The sequence below is a fragment of the Salmo salar genome, chromosome 15, assembly GCF_965601325.2.
Source record: "Salmo salar chromosome 15, fSalSal1, whole genome shotgun sequence".
Lineage (NCBI taxonomy): Eukaryota > Metazoa > Chordata > Actinopteri > Salmoniformes > Salmonidae > Salmo > Salmo salar.
In genome coordinates, this window is record NC_138305.1 from 89,790,375 (window position 1) to 89,815,284 (window position 24,910).

Here is a 24,910-nt window from a genome sequence, read left to right on the forward strand (position 1 = left end):
CTCATAAGGCAGGCAATACGCTTGACCTCATCTTTACTAGATGCTGTTCCTCTACCAATCTCACTGCAACTCCCTTCCAAGTCTCCGACCACTACCTTGTATCCTTTTCCTTCTCGCTCTCCTCCAACACTACTCACTCTGCCCCTACTCAGATGGTATTGCGCCGTCACAACCTCGCTCTCTCTCTCCCGCTACCCTCTCCTCTTCCATCCTATCATCTCTTCCCTCTGCTCAATCCTTCTCCAACCAATCTCCTGATTCTGCCTCCTCAACCCTCCTCTCCTCCCTTTCTGCATCCTTTGACTCTCTATGTCCCCTATCCTCCCGGCCGGCTCGGTCCTCCCCTCCTGCTCCGTGGCTTGACGACTCATTGCGAGCTCACAGAACAGGGCTCCGGGCAGCCGAGCGGAAATGGAGGAAAACTATCCTCCCTGTGGACCTGGCATCTTTTCACTCCCTCCTCTCCACATTTTCTTCCTCTGTTTCTGCTGCTAAAGCCACTTTCTACCACTCTAAATTCCAAGCATCTGCCTCTAACCCTAGGAAGCTCTTTACCACCTTCTCCTCCCTCCTGAATCCTCCCCCCCACTCTGCGGACGACTTTGTCAACCATTTTGAAAAGAAGGTTGAAGACATCCGATCCTTGTTTGTTAAGTCAAATGACACCGCTGGTCCTGCTCACATTGCCCTATGCTTTGACCTCTTTCTCCCCTCTCTCTCCAGATGAAATCTTGCGACTTGTGACGGCCGGCCGCCCAACAACCTGCCTGCTTGACCCTATCCCCTCTCTTCTCCAGACCATTTCCGGAGACCTTCTTCCCTACCTCACCTCGCTCATCAACTCATCCTTGACCGCTGGCTACGTCCCTTCTGTTTTCAAGAGAGCGAGAGTTGCACCCCTTCTCAAAAAAACTACACTCGATCCATCCAATGTCAACAACTACAGACCAGTATCCCTTCTTTCTTTCCTCTCCAAAACTCTTGAGCGTGCCGTCCTTGGCCAGCTCTCTTGCTATCTCTCTCAGAATGACCTTCTTGATCCAAATCAGTCAGGTTTCAAGACTGGTCATTCAACTGAGACTGCTCTTCTCTGACACGGAGGCTCTCCGCACTGCTAAAGCTAACTCTCTCTCTCTCCTCTGCTCTCATCCTTCTAGACCCATCTGCTGCCTTTGATACTGTGAACCATCAGATCCTCCTTTCCACCCTCTCCGAGTTGGGCATCTCCGGCGCGGCTCACTCTTGGATTGCGTCCTACCTGACAGGTCGCTCCTACCAGGTGGCATGGCGAGAATCCGTCTCCGCACAATGTGCTCTCACCACAGATGTCCCCCAGGGCTCAGTTCTAGGCCCTCTCCTATTCTCGCTATACACCAAGTCACTTGGCTCTGTCATGTCCTCACAGGGTCTCTCCTATCATTGCTACGCAGACGACACACAATTAATCTTCTCCTTTCCCCCTTCAGATAACCAGGTGGCGAATCGCATCTCTGCATGTCTGGCAGACATCAGTGTGGATGACGGATCACCACCTCAAGCTGAACCTCGGAAAGACGGAGCTGCTCTTCCTCCCGGGGAAGGACTGCCCGTTCCATGATCTCGCCATCACGGTTGACAACTCCATTGTGTCCTCCTCCCAGAGTGCTAAGAGTCTTGGCGTGACCCTGGACAACACCCTGTCGTTCTCTGCTAACATCAAGGCGGTGACCCGATCCTGTAGGTTCATGCTCTACAACATTCGCAGAGTACGACCCTGCCTCACACAGGAAGCGGCGCAGGTCCTAATCCAGGCACTTGTCATCTCCCGTCTGGATTACTGCAACTCGCTGTTGGCGGGGCTCCCTGCCTGTGCCATCAAACCCCTACAACTCATCTAGAACGCCGCAGCCCGTCTGGTGTTCAACCTTCCCAAGTTCTCTCACGTCACCTTCCCAAGTTCTCTCATGTCACCCCGCTCCTCCGCACACTCCACTGGCTTCCAGTTGAAGCTCGCATCTGCTACAAGACCATGGTGCTTGCCTACGGAGCTGTGAGGGGAACGGCACCTCCGTACCTTCAGGCTCTGATCAGTCCCTACACCCAAAGAAGGGCACTGCGTTCATCCACCTCTGGCCTGCTCGCCTCCCTACCTCTGCGGAAGCACAGTTCCCGCTCAGCCCAGTCAAAAAAAACTGTTCGCTGCTCTGGCACCCCAATGGTGGAACAAGCTCCCAAACGACGCCAGGACAGCCGAGTCAATCACCACCTTCCGGAGACACCTGAAACCCCACCTCTTTAAGGAATACCTGGGATAGGACATCAAGTGATGACAACGGTGGTAGGGCTGATCACCGACAATGATGAGCCAGCCTATAGGGAGGTCATAGACATGGTCGTGTGGTGCCAAGACAACCTCCTCTCCCTCAACGTGATCAAGACAAGGGAGATGATTGTGGACTACAGGAAAAGGAGGACCGTGCACGCCCCCATTCTCATCGATGGGGCTGTAGTGGATCAGGTTGAGAGCTTCAAGTTCCTTGGTGTCCACATCACCAAGACAGTCGTGAAGAGGGCACTACAACGCCTATTGCCTCTCAGGAGACTGAAAAGACTTGGCATGGGTCCAAAGAAGGTTCTACAACATCCTGACTGGTTGCATCACTGCCTGCTATGGCAACTGCTTGGCCTCCGACCGCAAGGCACTACAGAGGAAGAGTACATACTGCCCAGTACATCACTGGGGCCAAGCTTCCTGCCATCCAGGACCTCTATACCAGGCAGTGTCAGAGGAAGGCCCTAAAAATTGTAAAAAAAGACTCCAGCCACCCTAGTCATAGACTGTTCTCTCTGCTACCGCACGGCAAGCGGTACCAGAGCGCCAATTCGAGGTCCAAAAGGCTTCTTAACAGCTTCTATCCCCAAGACATAAGACTCCTAAACAGCTCAAAGGGCTACTCAGACCCCTCTTTTACACTGATGCTACTCTCGGTTTATAATCTATGCATAGTCACTTCAACTCTACCTACATGTACATATTACCTCAACTAACCAGTGCACATTGTACCGGTACCCCCTGTATATAGCCTCGCTTGTTTTTGTACTGCTGCTGTTTAATTATTTGTTGTTACTTTGATCATCTTTCTATATATGAAAAAAATAATTACAATTTTTATTTTTTAATTAACTTCAAAAAACATTGTCGGTTAAGGGCTTGTAAGTAAGCATTTCCCTGTAAGGTCTACACCCATTGTATTCGGCGCATGTGCCAAATAACAGATAGTTCTCAAAATGGAAACAGAACTGACGATGGATGAACATTCTAGAACTACTCCACAATACTAACCTAAATGACAGTGAAAAGAAGGATACCTGTACAGAATAAAATATTCCAAGACATGCATCATGTTTGCAATAAGGCACTAGTTTTTTTTTTTTTTTTTTTTTTTTAAATAAAAACTAAATACAAAATCGGCATGAAAATCTACGGCAAGACATGAAAATGGCTGTCGTCTAGCAATGAACAACAACCAACTTGACAGAGCTTGACGACTTTAAATAATAAATGTACAATCCAGGTGTGCAAAGCTCTTAAGAGACTTACCCAGTGATGGGTTCTGACTTCTAAGCGTGAAATATTTAATAGCTAGCGCTCTAACTCCCTGACCAGGTAACTCTGCAGTGAGGTCGCCAGTAAGACATAAGGGAGTATAAGCCAATGTGGACAATGGTTTCAACAGTGTGTTGTTATGCTCTGACACGTGTCTAAGATTGGTATAAAGAAAATTGAATGTAATAATTTGTCATACGGTGAATAGGTGGTCTGGATTTCCAGAATCAGAATTGGCTTAGTTTTTTTCCCCCTCTGCCCTCTTTAGAGTTATGGCAAAGGTGAACACAGATGGTGTCTTGATGCATGGAAGTGATAATTTGACCAAGATAGTGTGAACCTCAACCCTCCCTAACCAGCTGAAGAAAAAAAAAAAAAGCGTTCAATACAACCGTGTCTTTTACCACTCCTACCTGTGACCTGAGTCGAAGCCATCAACCTGGGTATGAGCGGCAGGAGGGCGGCATGAGTCCTGAGACAGGGCATGTGGAGTGAGCATGGAGAGAGATCACGTTCAAACTTTTCTCATGCTGCTGGTGTACTGGTGGGAAAAGTGGACCAGACAGAATGGACTATACAGAATGGAAGTGCTCCTGCTCAATGTTTTTAGGTGTCGTGGAACATAAGAGTGATCATTGTTCCAGAGGGATTGGTGGAAATTGACTTGAATGTTTTTATGTGCAAATGTATTTGTTGCAGGAGACAGATTCCACGCAATAGCTATTCTCATGGCAGTCGATGTAGGGACAGTAAATGGAGGAGCAGTAATAGCAGCGAAGGATGCTATATTAACAGCTTGGAATTGGACTACGGCACAAATGAGGGATTGTGAAGTGTGCATCATGGGCAGTGTTAGTAGTAGTAGGGGTTACTTTTCTGAGGGCATTGATGATGAAACATATATACAGTGCTGAGTTACCTCAAGATGAGGCAAAGTTGATTAAGGCCATCGCACATCGGTGGCTATGGAGGAAGTAGCAGATGGGGAGCAAAGTGAAAATGACATGGCTTGGGAACACCTCTTGGAGCCTGTGGCCAGATGGTGGAAGACTGGGTGAAAGCATGATGTTTTTTAGGGCCTTCATTTTTGTGTAAACCAGCAGAAAAGTATCCAGAAGGCATAGAGGTGAAGAGTTTCACGTAACTTCCTTCCTAGCAATAAAGATGTAATGGGAGATTATATATACACACATACACTTGTGCTGGTGGAAACATGTCTTTGTTTGTTCAGTTTTGACCCTTTGGGTGAATAAACTTGGTTTGAGCTATAATAATCACCTGTGAGCTTTTACTCGGTTCATTTAGAACCTAACACCGGTTAGGATCACCACTATTTTAAGAATGTTAAATGTGAGAATAGTAGTAGACAGAATGATTTATTTTAACTTTTATTTCTTTCATCACATTCCCAGTGGGTCAGAAGTTTACATACACTCAATTAGTATTTGGTAGCATTGTCTTTAAATTGTTTGACTTGGGTCAAATGTTTCTGGTATCCTTCCACAAGCTTCCCACAATAAGTTTGGTGAATTTTGGCCCATTCCTCCTGACAGAGCTGGTGTAACAGTCAGGTTTGTAGGCCTCCATGCGCACACATGCTTTTTCAGTTTTGCCCACACATTTTCTATAGGATTGAGGTCAGGGCGTTGTGCTGGCCACTCCAATACCTTGACTTTGTTGTCCTTAAGCCATTTTGCCACAACTTTGGAAGTATGCTTGTGGTCATTGTCAATTTGGAAGACCCATTTACAACCAAGCTTTAACTTCCTGACTGATGTCTTGAGATGTTGCTTCAAAATATCCACGTAATTTCTTAATCATGAAGCCATCTATTTTGTGAAATGCACCAGTCCCTCCTGCAGCAAAGCACCCCCACAATAATGCTGCCACCCCCATGCTTCACGGTTGGGATGGTGTTCTTCGGCTTGCAAGCGTTCCCCTTTTACCTCCAAACATAACAATGGTCATTATGGCAAAACAGCTCTATTTTGTTTCATCAGACCAGAGGACATTTCTCCAAAAAGTACAATCTTTGTCCTCATGTGCAGTTGCAAACCGTAGTCTGGCTTTACGGCGGTTTTGCAGCAGTGGCTTCTCCCTTGCTGAGCGGCCTTTCAGTTTATGTCGATATAGGACTCGTTTTACTGTGGATATAGATACTTTTGTACCTGTTTCCTCCAGCATCTTCACAAGGTCCTTTGCTGTTGTTCTGGGATTGATTTGCACTTTTCGCACCAAAGTACGTTACTCTCTAGGAGACAGAATGCGTCTCTTTCCTGAGCGGTATGACGGCTTCGTGGTCCCATGGTGTTTATACTTGCGTACCATTGTTTGACCAGATGAACGTGGTACCTTCAGGCGTTATGAAATTGCTCCCAAGGTTGGATCAGACTTGTTTAGGTCTACAATTTTTTTCTGAAGTCTTGGCTGATTTCTTTTGATTTTCCCATGATGTCAAGCAAAAAGGCACTGAGTTTGAAGGTAGGCCTTGAAATGCATCCACAGGTACACCTTCAATTGACTGAAATTATGTCAATTAGCCTATCAGAAGCTTCTAAAGCCATGACATTTTCTGGAATTTTCCAAGCTGTATAAAAAAAAGGCAGTCAACTTAGTAAATGTAAACTTCTGACCCACTGGAATTGTGATACAGTGAATTATAAGTGAAATAATCTGTAAACAATTGTTGGAAAAGGGACTTGTGTCATGCACAAATTAAATGTCCTAACCGACTTGCAAAAACTACAGTTTGTTAACAAGAAATTTGTGGAGTAGTTGAAAAACTAGTTTTAACGACTCCAACCTAAGTACGTAACTAAGTAAGTAATTAAGTGAGTGTGTGAGCATACATATACACACACACACACACACACACACACACGCTCGGCGAAACCAAGCAGGATTCGACCGGGCAGGCCACCATCGTGACGCCACAAGGGAGCTGGGTGCTGTGCCAGAGTTGCCGTACCCCTCTTAGTATGACAAGACTTTCCGCTGTTCACAGCACTGTGGAGGAATGAGCTGGGAAGACGAGTACAAGGCGGCAACTGACGAGAGCGAGGAAGGACCTTTGCCTGCGCAGCCCGAAAGCAAGCAGTTGCCAACCACGTCTACAGACCCAGAGTTAGGGTCCGAGGGGGTGCCAGAACCAACCTCACTTCGAGGTCTACAATAGGGGTACCTAGTCCCGAGAATTCCATGTGGGTGACAAGTTGCTAGTTTTAATCCCCACCTAAGAAAGCAAGTTCGGCAACATGGCACGGGATCTAAGAGGTGACGGAGAAGCTGTGACCTGTAAGTTACCATGTACAGCAGCCAGGGAGACTGAAACCCCAACAGATTTACCACGTGAACCTATTGAAGAGGTGGCATGTGAGGACAGCCTTGGCCATGTTATGGTCAAAACCAGTGTCCCGAGCAATGAGGACCTTGGAACATCCCAGAAGCAAGCGCTCCAGAAGCGCATCGATCGGAATACCGCAGTGTTTTCCAAGAAGCCGGGCCGAACAACCCTCGAACACCACGTCCGCACCCGGAGAAACAGTATGAAAGAGGAAATGTTGGATCCCAAGGCCGAAGGAAGGCCTAGGAGCAGAAGGTGGAATCTATGTTGAGGATGGGAGTTGTCGAGGAGTCCCACAGCGTAGGGTGCAGCCCCATCGTATTGGTGCCCAAACCAGACGGTAGTCTGCGTTTCTGCAATGACTTCCAGGGGGTGAACGACATCAGTTTGTTCGACGCAAACCCCATGCTGAGGGTGGACGAGCGCATCGGCCGGTTGGGAATGGCCCAGTACATCAGCACCTCACCAAGGGATATTGGCAGGTACCCTTGGCAGCCTCCTCCCGGGAGAAGACTGCATTCGAAACTGAACGGCTTATTACCAATACCGGGTCCTCCCAGTTGGTCTCCATGGATCCCCGCCCACGTTCCAGCGCCTGATGGACCGAGTCCTCCGACCCCACCAACAGTACGCAGCAGCCTATTTGGATGACATCATCCACAGCCAAGGTTGGGAAGAGCACCTGACACGCCTCCAGGTGGTCAGGCAAGCCGGGTTGACAGCGAATCTCAAGAAATGCAAACTGGGGTTTGAAGAGGTGGAGTACCTGGTGTATTTGATGGGACGGAGGAACATCAAGCCCCAGAAGAGGAAGGCCTGCCTACCGAAAACAGTGAAGTGATCAGATGAGGCCAAAGGGGCGTTCAGGCGCCTAAACGAAGCCCTGTGCTCCCATCTGATTCTCGTTATGGACGATTTTCTGGTACCGATGCATGCCTGCAACACAGGACTAGGGGCCGTTCTGTCCCAGGTAGACGATGGGGAGGAACCCCCCCCCCCATCATGTACATAAGCCGGAAGTTGATAGCCTGAGAAAATACATACTTGATTGTCACAAAATAGCTGTGAAGTGGGTGCTAAACACTCCTAAGTATTACCTGTTGGGCACCTACTTCACCCTGGTCATAGACCATGCTCCCCTGGTCTGGATGGCCAGGGGAAAGGCCACGAACAATCGAGTCACCAGGTGGTTCTTGCAACTTCAACGCTTCTCTTTTTCTGTTGTGCACTGTCAGGGGAGAAGCATGGGAATGCAGATGCCCTATCGAGAAGGGAGTCTCCCCGGCAGGGCTAAGGGGGCGTACCGTGGACAAGCCACCAGGGGGAGACACGTCAAGGCCTGGTAACAGACAGCCTGCATCACGCAGCGATGGTTCCCTCTGCTGGATGTGCCAGGTCCTCCGGCCAGGACTAAATTGGGGATGATTGTTCACCAGCTGTACAGTGCCCATAACGCTGCCAGGAGGGCAGCACACAGGAGGGTTGGAGGTAGTGAGAGGTTACTACCAGATAGACTTAGAACCGAGGGGCTAGGTGTACTACCCCAGAGGAGATATCATTCCCTGGATTCCAGAAGGCAGTAACCCAGAAAAGGTCTCCAGGAGGAGACCTGTGTCTTTTCTTCAAATTAAATAAAAAACACCCTTGAAACTGAAGTACCACACTAGTGTCTGATCTGTGTAAACTATAAGTACCAGTCAAAAGTTTGGACACCTACTCATTCCAAGGTTTTTCTTCATTTTTACTATTTTCTATGTAAGACATCAAAACAATGAAATAACACGTACGGAAACACGTGTTAAACAAATCTAAATATATGTTATATTTGAGATTCTTCAAAGTAGCCACCCTTTGCCAAGTGTGCAAAGCTGTCATCAAGACATTCTCTCAACCAGATTCATGAGTTAGTCACCTGAAAACGCATTTCATTTAATGGATGTGCCTTGATAAAAGTTAATTTGTGTAATTTATTTCCTTCTTAACCTCTTGGGTAGGGGGCAGTATTTTGACGTCCGGATGAAAAGCGTGCCCAAAGTAAACTGCCTGTTAATCAGGCCCAGAAGCTAGGATATGCATATAACTGGTACATTTGGATAGAAAACAGTTTCAGAAACTTTAGTGTTAAAATTATGTCTGTGAGTATAACAGAACTGATATGGCAGATGAAACACCGAAGACAAACACCCCCCCCAAAAAAAGTTCAATTCAATTCAGCCTACCTCTATTTTCAATGGCAATCACTTTAATGATAATGATAAAGGCCAAGTCCTCCCGGATTGCAGTTCCTAGGGCTTCCACTAGATGTCAGTCTTTAGAAAGAGTTTCAGGCTGTTTTTTGGAAAAATTAGCCAGAAATTGTAGTTTTTCTAGGTGGCTCCCATTTTGGCTGTAGTGTTTCCAAGCGCGTGGAAGAGAGTGCGTTCTTTGGTATTTTTCCTCCGGTAAAGATAATAACGATTCGCCGTCTTAGATTTTAGCGTTTATTTACGTATTAGGGTACCTAAGGTTTGATTATAAACGTTGTTTGACTTGTTTGGGATTCATTTTGTATGCATTTTGATGGGTGGATTATTGACTGAAGCGCGCCAGCTAAACTGAGTTTTTATGGATATAAAGGACATTATCGAACAAAAGGACCATTTGTGATGTAACTGGGAAGATCAAAAGGTAAGGCATTTTTTACATCGCTATTTCTGACTTTCGTGTCGCACCTGCCTGGTTGAAATATGATTTATGTGTTTGTATGCGGGGCGCTGTCCTCAGATAATCGCATGGTTTGCTTTCGCCGAAAAGCCTTTTTGAAATCTGACACCGCAGCTGGATTAACAAGAAGTTAAGCTTTATTTTGATGCATTACACTTGTGATCTTATGAAAGTTAAATATTTATAATACTTTTGAATTTCGCGCTGTGCAATTTCACCGGATGTTGGCCATGTGGGACGCTACCAGTACAGAGCTTGCTCAGGAATGGCAGCAGGCAGGTGTGAGTGCATCTGCATGCACAGTGAGGCGAAGACTGAGGATGGCCTGGTGTCAAGAAGGGCAGCAAAGAAGCCACTTCTCTCCAGGAAAAACGTCAGGGACAGACTGATATTCTGCAAAAGGTACAGGGATTGGACTGCTGAGGACTGGGGTAAAGTCATTTTCTCTGATGAATCCCCTTTCCAATTGTTTGGGGCATCCGGACAAAAAGCTTGTCCAGAAAAGACAAGGTGAGCGCTACCATCAGTCCTGTGTCATGCCAACAGTAAAGCAGACCATTCATGTGTGGGGTTGCTTCTCAGCCAAGGGAGTGGGCTCACTCACAATGTTCACTAAGAACACAGCCATGAATAAAGAATGGCACCAACACATCCTCCGAGAGCAACTTCTCCCAACCATCCAGGAACAGTTTGGTGACGAACAATGCCTTTTCCAGCATGATGGAGCACCGTGCCATAAGGCAAACGTGATAACTAAGTGGCTCGGGGAAACAAAACATCAATATTTTGGGTCCATGGCCAGGAAACTCCCCAGACCTTAATCCCATTGAGAACTTGTGGTCAATCCTCAAGAGGTGGGTGGACAAACAAAAACCCACAAATTCTTACAAACTCCAAGCATTGATTATGCAAGAATGGGCTGCCATCAGTCAGGATGTGGCCCAGAAGTTAATTGACAGCATGCCAGTGCGGATTGCAGAGGCCTTGAAAAAGGGTCAACACTGCAAATATTGACTCTTTGCATCAACTTCATGTAATTGTAAATAAAAGGCTTTGACACTTATGAAATGCTCGTAATTATACTTCAGTATTCCATAGTAACATCTGACTATCTGAAGACACTGAAGCAGCAAACTTTGTGGAAATTAATTGTGTCATTCTCAAAACTTTTGGCCTTGACTGAATGTATATTCTTTATTTATGTAGATTGTTGACAAAAATGGACAATTAAATTCATTTTAAATCCAACCTTGTAACAAAATGTATAAAAATGTAAGGGGTGTAAATACTTTCTGAAGGCACTGCAAACTAGACAGTTCGTCAATGAAGGGCATTATCATCCAAATGTATTTGAAGAGCTGGAAAATAAATAAACACCAATGTGGATGTGAAACAAAGTGGGACCAAGTGATATTCTCTCACTGAAAAACTAATACGTTATAGTAGTATACTCACGAGTAAGAAGTCGCAAAGTATTTTTGGACCGTGTTGTCAGGATGCGGCACTTCTTCCACTGGCTCTATTTTCCATTTATCCCCTCCATTCTCCATAATTTGCCAGCCCTTGAATTTATCTGGAGGGGGGAAAAAAAAAATAAAAAAAAATAATGGACGGATTTGAAATGTGGGTTCTGGGGTTAATAACAGGACCCCCCATACACCAACAGAGAATTTAGACATTGTGGTTTCGACTCTTACCATCTGCTCTGGGGTTCTTGAGAAGATTACGTCTCTTCTTACACAAGAAGTAAAACAAACGCCAGTCTTTAGGCAATTTAGTGGCATCACATGTCTGGTATCCTTCTCTTCGGCACCTCTCTCTCCAAAGAGAATCACTGTCCACCACTTCTTTCCACTCACGACACACAAGTCGACAGACACACACCACCTGCAGTGGAGGGACATTTAGGAGCATCTCCTCCAGGACATCAAGAGGGAGCACAGGTAGCATGTCTGTGAACTGAACAAGAACATCTGTTTTCATTAACATGGGAGACTTTACACAAATGATGTACAGCTTAGAACAGGATGTTAGCTCTATGTTAGGATGATGATGCTCTAGCAACAAGTTTTTTAATTTTTTATCTTAAGGGGTGGATCAGCTTTAATATTGCAGAAAGATTGTTGCTTCCATCAATGTAAATGTCTGCATCAATTCCAATCCCTCATATATTTTTTGAGAAATATATATCCACATACACGTACCTTTATTATTCCCCACAAACCCTACCACCCTATCCTCCAATTGGAGTAAACTAATAAACACCACTTTGGCTTCTACCTTCAGTTTATAAATATTATACACATTTTACAATAGTTATATTTTGTTTGTTTTTAGTCCTTCCTGTATTTCTAATATCCATCCAGTTTGATTTCGATTTGCAACTGTGCTATTTTACAAAATGTCTGAACCTATATACATTTTACAGACCCCGTATGTTTTACATTGGTTTTCTTGTTATTGGCCCCACCCTTCAGCTCCATTCAACCCCTCCCATCTCTTAACACCATCCATTTTGGATTTCTATTTGCCATATATTTTTCAACTGTGCTGTGATGCTTCACAAAAACGCTAAACCTTTCTATTCTCATAGCTTATACAGATCGTAAATTAAAGATTATTTTTGCTAAAATAATTATATTATTGATTGACTGACTTTTCAAAATCACCCAGTATTGCTATCTGCAGCGTTAGTTCGAGGCAAACGTTGCAATTCCTCAGCCATTCCTGGACCTGTGACCAAAAACGAGATACATATGGACAGTACCAAAATAAATTATCTAATGACTCTGCCTCACAGCAAAATTTGCAGAGCTGGGAAGATTGTATGTATACATGGGGGATACATACAATTGGTTATAAGAATTTTGTATAATAAAAAAATTACGTTTTCAATCCGCCGTTGTTTTGCGTGTCATTTCATAAACCACGTGCCATGGAATGGGTACATCGGGAAGAGGTTTAACTATTTTGCAATTTATATGGCACAGCTGTCAATTTTTTGGTCCTTAAATGAAATTACACACACACACCACACACACACACACACACAGACAGCTCAAAAAAAATAAAGGGAACACTTAAACAACACAATGTAACTCCGAGTCAATCACACTTCTGTGAAATCAAACTGTCCACTTAGGAAGCAACACTGATTGACAATACATTTCACATGCTGTTGTGCAAATGGAATAGACAACAGGTGGAAATTAAAGGCAATTAGCAAGACACCCCCAATAAAGGAGTGACCACAGACCACTTCTCAGTTCCTATGCTTCCTGGCTGATGTTTTGGTCACTTTTGAATGCTGGCGGTGCTTTCACTCTAGTGGTAGCATGAGACGGAGTCTACAACCCACACAAGTGGCTCAGGTAGTGCAGCTCATCCAGGATGGCACATCAATGCGAGCTGTGGCAAGAAGGTTTGCTGTGTCTGTCAGCGTAGTGTCCAGAGCATGGAGGCGCTACCAGCAGACAGGCCAGTACATCAGGAGACATGGAGGAGGCCGTTGGAGGGCAACAACCCAGCAGCAGGACCGCTACCTCCGCCTTTGTGCAAGGAGGAGCAGGAGGAGCACTGCAAAATGACCTCCAGCAGGCCACAAATGTGCATGTGTCTGCTCAAACGGTCAGAAACAGACTCCATGAGGGTGGTATGAGGGCCCGACGTCCACAGGTGGGGGTTGTGCTTACAGCCCAACACCGTGCAGGACGTTTGGCATTTGCCAGAGAACACCAAGATTGACAAATTCGCCACTGGCGCCCTGTGCTCTTCACAGATGAAAGCAGGTTCACACTGAGCACGTGACAGACGTGACAGAGTCTGGAGACGCCGTGGAGAAAGTTCTGCTGCCTGCAACATCCTCCAGCATGACCGGTTTGGCGGTGGGTGAGTCATGGTGTGGGGTGGCATTTCTTTGGGGGGCCGCACAGCCCTCCATGTGCTCGCCTGACTGCCATTAGGTACCGAGATGAGATCCTCAGACCCCTTGTGAGACCATATGCTGGTGCGGTTGGCCCTGGGTTCCTCCTAATGCAAGACAATGCTAGACCTCATGTGGCTGGAGTGTGTCAGCAGTTCCTGCAAGAGGAAGGCATTGATGCTATGGACTGGCCCGCCCGTTCCCCAGACCTGAATCCAATTGAGCACATCATGTCTCGCTCCATCCACCAACGCCACGTTGCACCACAGACTGTCCAGGAGATGGCGGATGCTTTAGTCCAGGTCTGGGAGGAGATCCCTCAGGAGACCATCCGCCACCTCATCAGGAGCATGCCCAGGCGTTGTAGGGAGGTCATACAGGCACGTGGAGGCCACACACACTACTAAGTCTAATAAATTCTTCTTCTAATAAATTTCCAATATCCTCGCCCGTGTGGAAATTCTTTAAGAGTATTTATCTATATATGATCTGAATGCATTCTGTCCCCTATCAACACCAACTTTTGGTGCCAGAGAGAATGACAAAGTAATCAAGACGACTAGCTTGATTAAGCCTCGGCCAAGTATATCTCACTAGGTCAGGGTACTTAAGCATACTTCCAAAGTTGTGGCAAAATGGCTTAAGGACAACAAAGTCAAGGTTTTGGAGCTGCCATCACAAAGCCCTGACCTCAATCCTATAGAAATTTGTGGGCAGAAGTGAAAAAGCGTGTGCAAGCAAGGAGGCCTACAAACCTGACTCAGTTACACCAGCTCTATCAGGAGGAATGGGACAAAATTCACCCAACTTATTGTGGGAAGCTTGTGGATGGCTACCAGAAACCTTTGACCCTAGTCAAACAATTTAAAGGCAATGCTACCAAATACTAACTGAGTGCATGTAAACTTCTGACCCACTGGGAATGTGATGAAAGAAATAAAAGCTGAAATAAATCACTCTACTATCATTCTGACATTTCACATTCTTAAAATAAAGTGGTGATTCTAACTTACCTAAGACAGGGAATTTTTACTAAGATTAAATGTCAGGAATTGTGAAAAATTGAGTTTAAATGTATTTGGCTGAAGTGTATGTAAACTTCGACTTCAACTGTAGATAATTCAACTGTCCAGTAGGTGCTGCGGCCAAGCCTTATACATGAAAATAAAGATGTATATACAAATATTGTATTTTGTTATAGTAATTGTGATGGTTTTGAATATGTTGACTTATAAAAACAAATGTGAAACCTAACAAAAGCATTTATTTTGCAAAGGTTACATTATCAAGAAAATACTTTTATTATAATATTCATATATCACTCATATTTTGCCTCAAATATGTTATACCATATCTATGTAGGGAATTCACCACAATCATGTAGTGAATTATATTTTACATCAGGAATATAATAAGTCAACAGTAACACATCAGGGGTTGGAACCTGAACTATTTTCCATTCGTTTAGTTTTGAACAGAACCACAATTTTTTTTTATTCTACTCTTCCGACCAGCAAAACACATTTTGTAACCGGTTCGGGAATAAAAAAAATAAAAAAAGAAGTGTTTATATCGTGCTACAACTGGACGAATCATGACAAAAGAGTTGTTGACAGCCTTGGGCAGATGCTAATTGCAGACAAATCTTTTTTAATATTCCTTTCTGGTAGAGGAGCATCAGCATGGAACAGGTGTGTGGCACGCACATGATGGAACAGTGAGTCTGACGAGGAATGGTCTTAACATAGTGAGTTAGGTTATACATCATGGGCTGGATAGAAGCAGTCTACCGTCTTCAGAACTGGATAATAATTGCTTTTGGCGTAGGCATAGGCTAGACTTTCATTCTTGTTATTTTTTAAAGCAGCAACTTTAGGACAACACCTGCTTTAGGCTAGAATATATCAGAAATAAGCTACTGTTAATAACTAACTTTTATGATAGGCCTAGGAGGAGGATCGGTTATTGGCCATTTGGTTTTCAACCTCCCATTGATGATTGTCCTGGCCGCATGGATAATTTTTCTTTAAGCCCCCATGCAGTAGTTTTAATAAAAATGTTAAATCACCGTCTAATAAAATCACTTTCATGGAAATATATATTTTTTGCATTTATTTCCCGAGACTCTTTCTGCCATTGAAAAGCTCAGTCTGATCATGTGGGCCTGCTGATACAAATGAAAATATATTTACATACACAACCCTGATTGGGTCTTGACGATGCTATCCACCAAACTCAACTTTGGACATAGAAGCCAGTTCCACTGGGTTCTCATTGTTCCCCTCTAATTAGGGACTGATTTAGACCTGAGACACCAGGTGGGTGCAATCGATTATCAGGTAGACTGACCTCATAGGGTAAGAGTTGAATACCCCTGGTCTAGACTCTGGAGAGCCTACCCCCTTAAGGCATCTGCATACATAGGTTTGATTTGCTCATAGCAGGACTCAGCTAGGCGAAGCAACTGTCTGTTCTCTTACTACCATAAAAGTCCTTTGCTTGAAAAATAAAATAAAAGATACTGTTTGTCCCTCGAGTCACCATAGCAACATAGCCAGAAACACTTCCTCAAAAAATACATCTGTCATTAATTTAGCAGTTTTTGATGAGGTGGTCTTAGTTGCGCAATTTTACATCTAAGATGTTGGGTACAGTATTATTCAAGTAAAAAAAAAATGTGCATGAAAACTAGCCTTTCGTTGAATGACAAACATTTAAATGACAAACACATTTAATGTTCCTACTCCTACTAGGAGTAGTACTGTTGACCAATCACCAACAAAGGGGCGTAGACGTCGGCTACCAAACTTCGACTTGATTTAAGAAAAAAAATTGTGGGCGCGAACAGCTGATAAAAAACCCTGCCGAAGACCAAAAAGTCAATATAATATATGTACAAACTGTTAAGACTGGGAAGCACATGGTAAGCTTTACCCCTTCAAAAGTAGGAGGATAGTGGTGTAACGGTTCACCAAACCCAGTTTGGTACATATTGCGGTTTGGGGGTCACGGTTCGGTTACGGTATTGCGGAAAAATGGAATTCCAACAGTTACTGTAGTCAATTTTAGTTTAAATTGGCCAAATTAAAAAGCACCCTATTCAGAATGTTCCTGCCATTGTCTGTTGTGACAGGTAATGTTATGTTGGGCCTCAAGTAGAGGTCTAAAAAGTTTGACCCATTCTGAAAAATGGACCTGGGACGTTCCTACTTGGACAAATATGCAAATACATTTTTGAATATAGACACCTGGTCCGAATGGACCCGAGGACGACCAGTTCCATATAAATGCGGTCACATCCGAGTGAGGGAAGCAGCAGAAAAGTCCATTGGTAAGCCATTTTATTAACCAGAGCCGATACAGCGCGAGGGAGAGCAGGTGGAGGAGGAGCTTTACGGTGTAAGAACTGTGAGCAAGTGAAACGGTTGCAAGGAGGGAGAGGCAGAAACCGGCCAAGCCAATTTTTGCATTAGTAGACTAACTTCTAGCTTGTCATAGAAAGGTTATTTATCATCCAATATGATTACGTACTACCGGTCTTGACTGCATCAAACCGAGAGAAGCTAGCTGACTAAAATAGCTAGCTAAGTTAGCCAGCCAATTAGCTAGGCTAATTGAGTCTGCATGCACCTTCTTCCTACTCTACGGTTACAAATAACACCTCCATTCATATTATTAAATAGCAGCCTACCAGTTGGCTCTTCTTCGTTGTAGCATATACTTATCATTTAACTTTTAATTCCATCTTCCATTGATTAGATAATCTCCGTATTTGCTTTGCCGCACACGGAGTCTCTATGACTGTAGTGGCACTTTGATGACTTGTGGCTGGCCGACAACAAGCTACACGCGGCACAGAATGAGAATAGTGGTTGGTGCTGGGCGATATCAAGTTTGTTTTATCTGTATCGCGCTAACGGCCTGTATCGCAAGAATCAAGGTTCGGTTATGTTCTAACGTTTTACAAATGCAGCATCTCACTGTCTCTTCTCTGTCAGCCCAATGTCGAATAATGTCCCAATTGCGTGACAACACGTGCACAGACGTTATCCACCAATCACAACCCTAGACAGCCTTTCACAAATTGTAACCACGCTGGAGAAGTGTAGCGGTGGTAAGAGTTCCACCAAAATGGAAAGTGAGGAAGCCAGCTCAGCCTCTCGTGAGGATGAAATCATCAAAAAGTTCAGTAATATGGAAGTGGTTCGGGTTTAAGAGGTCTAATGTTCAGCAAACGAATGTCCTGTGCAAAATGTGTCAAGACAATTGCTACAAAAAGCAGCAGCACAACCAACCTCTTCCATCACCTGCGAAAAACACGCGGTGGAATGCGAGACTTCACAATTCCGATTCCAGTCACCCGATTACCAAAACGTCTGCTAAAAAGACAAACTACCATAGCTGCATCCTTTCCAAACGTAATCCCTTATGACAACAATAGTTTGAGGTGGAAGGAGAACAGATGCAGTGACCTATTACATAGCGAAGGACATGATCCCAATCTTTAAACAGCTGCTAGGTACAGTTGACCACAAATATCAGCTGCCAAGCCGCAAGTATTTCACGGAAGAAGCCTTGCTGCAATAATACACGGCTACCTGCGAAAGAGTCGCAGATAAGCTGGCTAATGTTTCTTATTTTTCCACCATGGTCGAGCAGAACGTCAGAGCCATACCTAAGTTTGACAGTCCACTACATAAATGAAGACTGGAAATTGCAAAATGTCTGCCTCCAGACGTCTTACTTCCCTGATGAACATACGGGTGAAGTAATAACCCCGGGTCTCAAAGACTCTCTGGCATCGTGGAAGATGAGCGAAGACCAACAGGTGTGCATGACAACTGAGAGCGGGAGGAACATGATAAAAGCATTGCGCTTGAACAACTGGACCCGCCTGCAGTGCTTTGGGCACAGGCTTCACCTCGCCAATCGGTAGGTGTGACATTGGATAATAAAAGTGCATTCCAAAACGTTTGGGCCAGTTGTAGGCTAATGTGTCATTCTGCCAATCTAATAGCAAATAACCACAGGCTGTTTTAACAATAACAAACAAACTAAAATACATTTACAATCAAAATTATTATATATATTTTTTAAATGACATTCAAACAGCTAGTGGTCAAACATTCCTAAACAATAGAATAGACATGTGGGTCTGAGGGGGGTAGTGTTGGTTTGACAGGTCAACTGAATGCTGTACTTGTCACATTATTGAAAATGCTGTCCTTAGAATCCTTTCTTCATTATTATTTTCAGAGAATGATGTGAAAGACCCACGAGTTGACCGTGCCATTGGGTTGTGCAAGGTGGTCAGCACCTTTTCCTTCAGCTGGAAGAGGAGAGACTTGTCTGTAGCACAGGCTGAGCTCAGTCTACCCACTCAGAGTCCCCAACCAGGTGGGGGTCAAGACAGAACGAATCCTGGAACAAGAAAAGGCCATAACCGCTGTCTGGGGAGAACTACATTAGCATCTCCTACCTCAAGCCTGTGCTAAACCTGTTCAAAAGCAGCCTCCTGCAGCCAGAGGAAGGTGAGGGCACGCTCACAAAGAAAATCAAGAGTGCCACACCACAGTATCTCAACGACAAGTACGAAGATCCTGCCACAGCTGAACTCCTTGATATGGCCTCACTGGTGGATCCCCGGTTCAGGACAACATGCATAGCAGGTGACAAGATTGTTTGATGCTCTCAAAGAGCTGTTTTGGAGCTGAAGTCTCTGCTAGCTGAGGAAAGCACGCCACCCTGGCACAACTGTGCACGAAGAAGAAAGTGAACCTGTGTCTAAGGGCAAGAAAACACTTGCAAGCTTCTTCAAGAAGACAGCGCTGTCTGGCCCACAGTCAGGAGGAGGACAACATCAAAACTGAGTTGTCAAGTTACTTGATGTCTCTTGACACAGACCCACTTGAGTGGTGGAGGCTCCATGAGGCCAACTTCCCAAGTCGGCATAAGCTTGCTAAAAAGCACCTGTGCATTCCTGCTACAAGTGCCCCTTCGGAGAGGGTCTTTAGCACAGGTGGGAACATTGTGACATGTCACAGGGCATGCCTCACGCCAGTGTCAGTAGACAGGCTTGTGTTCCTCACCAGAAACTTGTTTAGAACAAAGGAAGGTATGTTGTTTGACAGAATTTTAGATTTAGATTTATTACTGTGTAAATTCTTAGGGATAAATTCTCATTCTTAATTTTTTTTGCATACAATGATGACAGCCTGGCAAGCAGTGGCATTTATTTGTTTTACACAAATAGGCCTTGTATATTTTTTTATTTTAAAGAAAATTCTAGAATTATGTTTTGGCCTTGTTTTAGTTTGTTTAGAGAAAAACAGATCTATATTGTGAATCGTCCAAACCTCTGAAAAACAATTAAGATATTACTTTTAGGCCATATCGTCCAGCCCTAATAGTGGTGCACGGCTCACGACTCTAGGATCTTTGGAGTAGACTCCAACTCCTGTGGTTGGAGTCGACTCTTGTTTGACTCCCAAAACAAGCTGAAACTGATGCGCACACACACACACCACCTCATTATTATTGGGGTTCCCGAGTGGCGCAGTGGTCTAAGACACTGCATCTCAATGCAAAAGGCATCACTGCAGTACCTGAATCCAGGCTGCGTCACATCCGGCTGTGATTTGGGGTCCCGTTATGGGGTCTGAGACGCCGAAGCCTCCCACCATTAGCTCTGACAAATTGAAAACCCTAGTCATTGGCGACTCCATTACCCGCAGTATTAGACTTAAAACGAATCATCCAGCGATCATACACTGTTTACCAGGGGGCAGGGCTACCGACGTTAAGACTAATCTAAAGACGGTGCTGGCTAAAGCTAAAACTGGCGAGTGTAGAGAGTATAGAGATATCGTTATCCACGTCGGCACCAACGATGTTAGGATGAAACAATCAGAGGTCACCAAGCGCAACATAGAATGTAAATGTAAATGTAAACATAGCTTCAGCGTGTAAATCAGCTAGAAAGATGTGTCGGCATCGATTAATTGTCTCTGGCCCCCTCCCAGTTAGGGGGAGTGATGAGCTTCACAGCAGAGTCTCACAACTCAAATCGCTGGTTGAAAACAGTTTTCTGCCCCTCCCAAAAGATAGAATTTGTAGCTAATTGGCCGTCTTTCTGGGACTCACCCACAAACAGGACCAAGCCTGGCCTGTTGAGGAGTGACAGACTCCATCCTAGCTGGAGGGCTGCTCTCATCTTATCTACGAACATAGACAGGGCTCCAACTCCACAATGAAATAGGGTGCAGGCCAGGCAGCAGGCACAGTCAGTGTAGTCAGCTCAGCTATCCCCATTGAGACCGTGTCTGTGCCTCGACCTAGGTTGGGCAAAATTAACTCAATCACTTTTTATAGCTACTGTTTACAGGCCTCCTGGGCCATATGCAGCGTTCCTCACCGAGTTCCCTGAATTCCTATCGGACCTTGTAGTCATCGCAGATAATATTCAAATTTTTGGTGACTTTAATATTCACATGGAAAAGTCCACAGACCCACTCCAAAAGGCTTTCGGAGCAATCATCGACTCAGTGGGTTTTGTCCAACATGTCTCTGGACCTACTCACTGCCACAGTCATCCTCTGGACCTAGTTTTGTCCCATGGAATAAATGTTGTGGATCTTAATGTTTTTCCTCTTAATCCTGGACTATCGGACCACCATTTTATTACGTTTGCAATCGCAACAAATAATCTGCTCAGACCCCAAACAAGGAGCATTAAAAGTCGTGCTATAAATTGTCAGACAACCCAAAGACGTCAGAGGACAAAAATCAGTTAACCACCTAACTGAGGAACTCAATTTAACCTTGCGCAATACCCTAGATGCAGTTGCACCCCTAAAAACATTTGTCATAAGAAACTAGCTCCCTGGTATACAGAATATACACGAGCTCTGAAGCAAGCTTCCAGAAAATTGGAACGGAATGGCGCCACACCAAACTGGAAGTCTTCCGACTAGCTTGGAAAGACAGTACCGTGCAGTATCGAAGAGCCCTCACTGCTGCTCGATCATCCTATTTTTCCAACTTAATTGAGGAAAATAAGAACAATCCGAAATGTATTTTTGATACTGTCGCAAAGCTAACTAAAAAGCAGCATTCCCCAAGAGAGGATGGCTTTCACTTCAGCAGTAATGAATTCATGAACTTCTTTGAGGAAAAGATCATGATCATTAGAAAGCAAATTACAGACTGCTCTTTAAATCTGCGTATTCCTCCAAAGCTCCGTTGTCCTGAGTCTGCACAACTCTGCCAGGACCAAGGGAGACACTAAAGTGTTTTAGTACTATATCTCTTGACACAATGATGAAAATAATCATGGCCTCCAAACCTTCAAGCTGCATACTGGAGCCTATTCCAACTAAACTACTGAAAGAGCTGCTTCCTGTGCTTGGCCCTCCTATGTTGAACATAATAAACGGCTCTCTATCCACCGGATGTGTACCAAACTCACTAAAAGTGGCAGTAATAAAGCCTCTCTTGAAAAAGCCAAATCTTGATCCAGAAATTATTTAAAAAAACTATCGGCCTATATCGAATCTTCCATTCCTCTCAAAAATTTTAGAAAAAGCTGTTGCGCAGCAACTCACTGCCTTCCTGAAGACAAACAATGTATACGAAACGCTTCAGTCTGGTTTTAGACCCCATCATAGCACTTGTGAAGGTGGTAAATGACCTTTTAATGACGTCAGACCGAGGCTCTGCATCTGTCCTCGTTCTCCTAGATCTTAGTGCTGCTTTTGATACCATCGATCACCACATTCTTTTGGAGAGATTGGAAACCCAAATTGGTCTACATGGACAAGTCCTGGCCTGGTTTAGATCTTATCTGTCGGAAAGATATCAGTTTGTCTCTGTGAATGGTTTGTCCTCTGACAAATCAACTGTAAATGTCGGTGTTCCTCAAGGTTCCGTTTTAGGACCACTATTGTTTTCACTTTATACTTTACCTCTTGGGGATGTCATTCGAAAACATAATGTTAAATTTCACTGCTACGCGGATGACACACAGCTGTACATTTCAATGAAACATGGTGAAGCCCCAAAATTGCCCTCGCTAGAAACCTGTGTCTCAGATATAAGGAAGTGGATGGCTGCAAACTTTCTACTTTTAAACTCGGACAAAACAGAGATGCTTGTTCTAGGTCCCAAGAAACAAAAGAGATCTTCTGTTGAATCTGACAATTAATCTGGATGGTTGTAGTCGTCTCAAATAAAACTGTGAAGGACCTCCGCGTTACTCTGGACCCTGATCTCTCTTTTGAAGAACATATCAAGACTGTTTCAAAGACAGCTTTTTTCCCCATCTACGTAAATTGCAAAAATCAGAAACTTTCTGTCCAAAAATGACGCAGAAAAATGTATCCATGCCTTTGTTACTTCTAGGTTGGACTACTGCAATGCTCTACTTTCCGGCTACCCGGATAAAGCACTAAATAAACTTCAGTTAGTGCTAAATACGGCTGCTAGAATCCTGACTAGAACCAAAAACATTGATCATATTACTCCAGTGCTAGCCTCCCTACACTGGCTTCCTGTTAAGGCAAGGGCTGATTTCAAGGTTTTACTGCTAACCTACAAAGCATTACATGGGCTTGCTCCTACCTATCTTTCCGATTTGGTCCTGCCGTACATACCTACACGTACGCTACGGTCACAAGACGCGGGCCTCCTAATTGTCCCTAGAATTTCTAAGCAAACAGCTGGAGGCAGGGCTTTCTCCTATAGAGCTCCATTTTTATGGAATAGTCTGCCTACCCATGTGAGAGACGCAGACTCAGTCTCAACCTTTAAGTCTTTACTGAAGACGCATCTCTTCAGTAGGTCCTATGATTAAGTGTAGTCTGGCCCAGGGGTGTGAAGGTGAACGGAAAGGCTGGAGCAACGAACCGCCCTTGCTGTCTCTGCCTGGCCGGTTCCCCTCTCTCCACTGGGATTCTCTGCCTCTACTCCTATTACAGGGGCTGAGTCACTGGCTTACTGGTTTTCTTCCATGCCGTCCCTGGGAGGGGTGCATCACTTGAGTGGGTTGAGTCACTGACATGGTCTTCCTGTCTGGGTTGGCGCCCCCCCTTGGGTTGTGCCATGGCGGAGATCTTTGTGGGCTATACTTGGCCTTGTCTCAGGATGGTAAGTTGGTGGTTGGAGATATCCCTCCAGTGGTGTGGGGGCTGTGCTTTGTCAAAGCAGGTGGGGTTATATCCTACCTGTTTGGCCCTGTCCGGGGTTTTCATCAGAAGGGGCCACAGTTTCTCCTGACCCCTCCTGTCTCAGCCTCCAGTATGGGGGGGGGGGGGGGGGGGGGGGGGGGGCTAGTGTCAGTGTCACATCTGGAGTATTTCTCTTGTCTTTTCCGGTGTGTATCTCTCTCACACTCTCACTCTCTCAAAGATCGGCTATGAAAAAGCCAACTGACACTTACTCTTGTGTTACTGACTTGTTGCACCCTCGACAACTACTATGACTATTATTATTTGACCATGCTGGTCATTTATGAACATTTGAACATCTTAGCCATGTGCTGTTATAATCTCCACCCGGCACAGCCAGAAGAGGACTGGCCACCCCTCATAGCCTGGTTCCTCTAGGTTTCTTCCTAGGTTTTGGCCTTTCTAGGGATGTTTTCCTAGCCACCGTGCTTCTACACCTGCATTGCTTGCTGTTTGGTGTTTTAGGCTGGGTTTCTGTACAGCACTTTGAGATATCAGCTGATGTAAGAAGGGCTATATAAATAAATTTGATTTTATAGGGCGGCGCACAATTGGCCCAGCATCGTCTGGGTTTGGCTGGGGTAGGCCGTCATTGTAAATAAGAATTTGTTCTTATTAACTGACTTGCCTAGTTAAATAAAAGGTTACATTTTTAAAATGTTTTAAAAATCGCAGTTCTACTAGGAAGACTACATTTGTCTTTGAAGGTTACTTCTAGAAGACTGACATCAGCATGATGCAGCCCATTTGCTTATCAACTTAGCCTATAAAAAGGCCTATTTTGTTTGACTATAGAAGGTGTGGTGTAGGAACTAGAATAATTCAGTGATATTTCTGCTGTGCACAGCCTTAGGGGATCCCATGGGATGATGCTGTGTTTTATTCCAGAGGACGATTTAATTTTTCTAATTGAATTGACTGAAGCCTGGAGGTTCTTAATCTAAATCGTGAAGATATATTAAAATCATGTCTAAACGATAATAGGCTACACTGATAACTCATGCTTGGCTGCCAAATGTATAAGTGTCCTCATAATATTTAAAAGTGCGGTCATAATCATTATTTTAGCAATCATGGTAGATGTTCTTCCTAATAACAATGCCCCCCATCCTGCTGATTTGAACTGCTGAACC

General features: G+C 44.6%; 1 protein-coding gene across 3 annotated transcripts in view; it reads right to left on the reverse strand.

The window, feature by feature from the left end:
- LOC106572395 (F-box only protein 6) overlaps nt 1–24,910 on the reverse strand; it is a 45,585-nt gene that overhangs the window by 13,078 nt on the left and 7,597 nt on the right. For 2 of the 3 annotated variants that reach the window (XM_014146515.2, XM_082962136.1), the window contains 2 exons: nt 11,330–11,591; nt 11,088–11,205 (listed from right to left, as the gene is read on the reverse strand). In XM_014146515.2, coding sequence (XP_014001990.1) covers nt 11,088–11,205; nt 11,330–11,582 — 371 coding nt within the window. In that variant the 5' untranslated portion in view covers nt 11,583–11,591. Of the gene's footprint in view, nt 1–11,087; nt 11,206–11,329; nt 11,592–17,245; nt 17,573–24,910 lie in introns of those variants that run through there. The other variant, XM_014146519.3, reaches the window with a different exon arrangement.